Consider the following 1877-nt stretch of genomic DNA (forward strand, 5'->3'; position numbering starts at 1 on the left):
GCCTCGGGGCGCGGGGTCTCGCGGGCCCCGCTCCCGCCCTCCGCTCGCCTGGCCCGGACCGGAAGCGGCGCCGCACGGCCTGGGCCTGGCGCGGGGGGCGGGCACCGGGGCCCGGTCCGACATGGGCAAGAAGCACAAGAAGCACAAGTCGGACAAACACCTCTACGAGGGTGAGGAGCTGGCCGCGGTGGGGGGCGGCGGCTCTGGGGAGTGTGTATGTGGCGGGGGGGGGGGGAGGGTTCTCGCTCCTTCGAGACCACCCTCGAGCTCCCGAGGCGGGCCGGGGGCCGCACCTCCCACGGGCAGGCCGGGGACCCGCGAAGGGGGCGCGGCCCGCGGGAGGCCGCGCAGACCCCTCCCAGGCGGGGGCGGCATTCGAACCCGGGACCCCTGACCCCCCCCCCCGGCGGGGCTCTTGTTGGGAGGTGTGAGACGGCCCCCAGAGGCCCGCAGCGTTCGGGGCACACATTCGGCGAGTGTCCGTCAGTCAACAGGTGCTTCGCGGGGCGCCCACTGCGCGCCCAAAGCCGCCCCGGCAGTGGCTCCCCCTTCTCCCCCTGCCCGTCCCCCTGCCCGCGGTGCCTCTGCATCGTGGATGCTGGCCGGCGCGTCCCGCCCGTAATCGAGGCTCTGTCCTTTTGTTTTAAGAGTATGTAGAGAAGCCCTTGAAGCTGGTCCTCAAAGTGGGAGGGAACGAAGTCACCGAGCTCTCCACGGGCAGCTCGGGGCACGACTCAAGCCTCTTCGAGGACAAAAACGATCATGACAAACACAAGGACAGAAAGCGGAAAAAGAGGAAGAAAGGAGAGAAGCAGGTTCCAGGAGAAGAAAAGGGGAGAAAACGGAGACGAGTAAAGGTAAACGTGGCTGCGGTGCTTGGGCTCTGCTGGTGGTGCCACTTTTTAAGAGTTCCCGCCTCCCGCTGCCAACCTAACTTGATTCTCTCCGTGTCTGGCGAGACGCGGAAACGCCTTTACGGCTGTCTTGTTTTGAGGAAGAGCAGGGCAGCCTAGAAACATGAATCAGTTGGGAGTTTCAGCAACTCTTGATTTATTTATACTTAGTTACACTCACAGCTGAGTCCTGATTTTCAAGAGCCGCGTCAAAGAGCATTTGCCCATCTAGGAAAAGTGGAAGTCGTGCTCGAAGCAGCCTCAGGTTTGTCAACAACAATAGTCGTTTCAAAAGTGAACGGGATTTTGCTCCGAAGTAAATACTGTAATGCCAGATATATAATGAGCAGCTTTCATCTTAAAACGTGAATCCGTTGAAGAGGAAATCTGATCAGAGACCTTTAAGGGACATGACGCCAGTGGTAAAAATTGGCATTTTCCTAACCATCTGCAGTTCTCAGAAAAGGGAGGGAAAGTAGCCGCTGTCTTGGTTCACAGGCTCGGCAAACATGCCCGGAATTAGCCTAGACTTCTGCACTTCCCAGATTTAACCGGTCACTGAGTGGTTTATTAAATCAGTTACTGTACCTTGAAGATAGATTTCCATAAATTAGTTTTATAACTTTTATGTGTATATACATAACAGAAGTGTTCTATTCCATGTGATTAAATACCTTGATAAGTCACTAAATCTTAGAGACGCTCTGTTTAGAATTTCCTAAATCCGTTATTTTCTGCCTCAGTTTTTAATTGCCTTTGGCTGGATTGTGACAATATATAGAACTATATAATGTTTTCTTTTGCTAAGTTATAAAAACTATTATGTGCATGTGATTTTTTTTTTAAGAAATTCAAACAATACAGAGTGAACAAAAAGGAGGAAATTTTGGGGCGCCTGGGTGGCTCAGTCGGTTAAGTGTCTGACTTCGGCTCAGGTCACGATCTCGCGGTCCGCGAGTTCGAGCCCCGCGTCGGGCTCTGGGC

The 1877-nt window shown here is 54.9% G+C and overlaps 1 protein-coding gene across 1 annotated transcript; it reads left to right on the forward strand.

Annotated features, from left to right (window-relative positions):
* Positions 1-6: 6 nt before the first annotated feature.
* LOC121024405 (bromodomain-containing protein 7-like) lies at positions 7-1028 on the forward strand. Its single transcript, XM_040466633.1, has 2 exons — positions 7-170; positions 649-1028. The coding sequence occupies exons 1-2, from the start codon at positions 122-124 to the stop codon at positions 1011-1013; spliced, it is 414 nt and encodes a 137-aa protein (XP_040322567.1). The 5' UTR covers positions 7-121; the 3' UTR covers positions 1014-1028.
* Positions 1029-1877: the final 849 nt, after the last annotated feature.

This window comes from Herpailurus yagouaroundi, unplaced genomic scaffold, assembly GCF_014898765.1.
Source record: "Herpailurus yagouaroundi ecotype Mexico unplaced genomic scaffold, PumYag 64475, whole genome shotgun sequence".
Lineage (NCBI taxonomy): Eukaryota > Metazoa > Chordata > Mammalia > Carnivora > Felidae > Herpailurus > Herpailurus yagouaroundi.

What these genes read in the sequence shown, in the direction of transcription:
- LOC121024405 (XM_040466633.1), top strand. Translation starts at nt 122, where the DNA reads ATGGGCAAGAAGCACAAGAAGCACAAGTCGGACAAACACCTCTACGAG. An exon ending in GGACAAACACCTCTACGAGG is followed by an intron (nt 171 to 648) that starts GTGAGGAGCTGG and finishes TTTTGTTTTAAG; the next exon opens with AGTATGTAGAGAAGCCCTTG.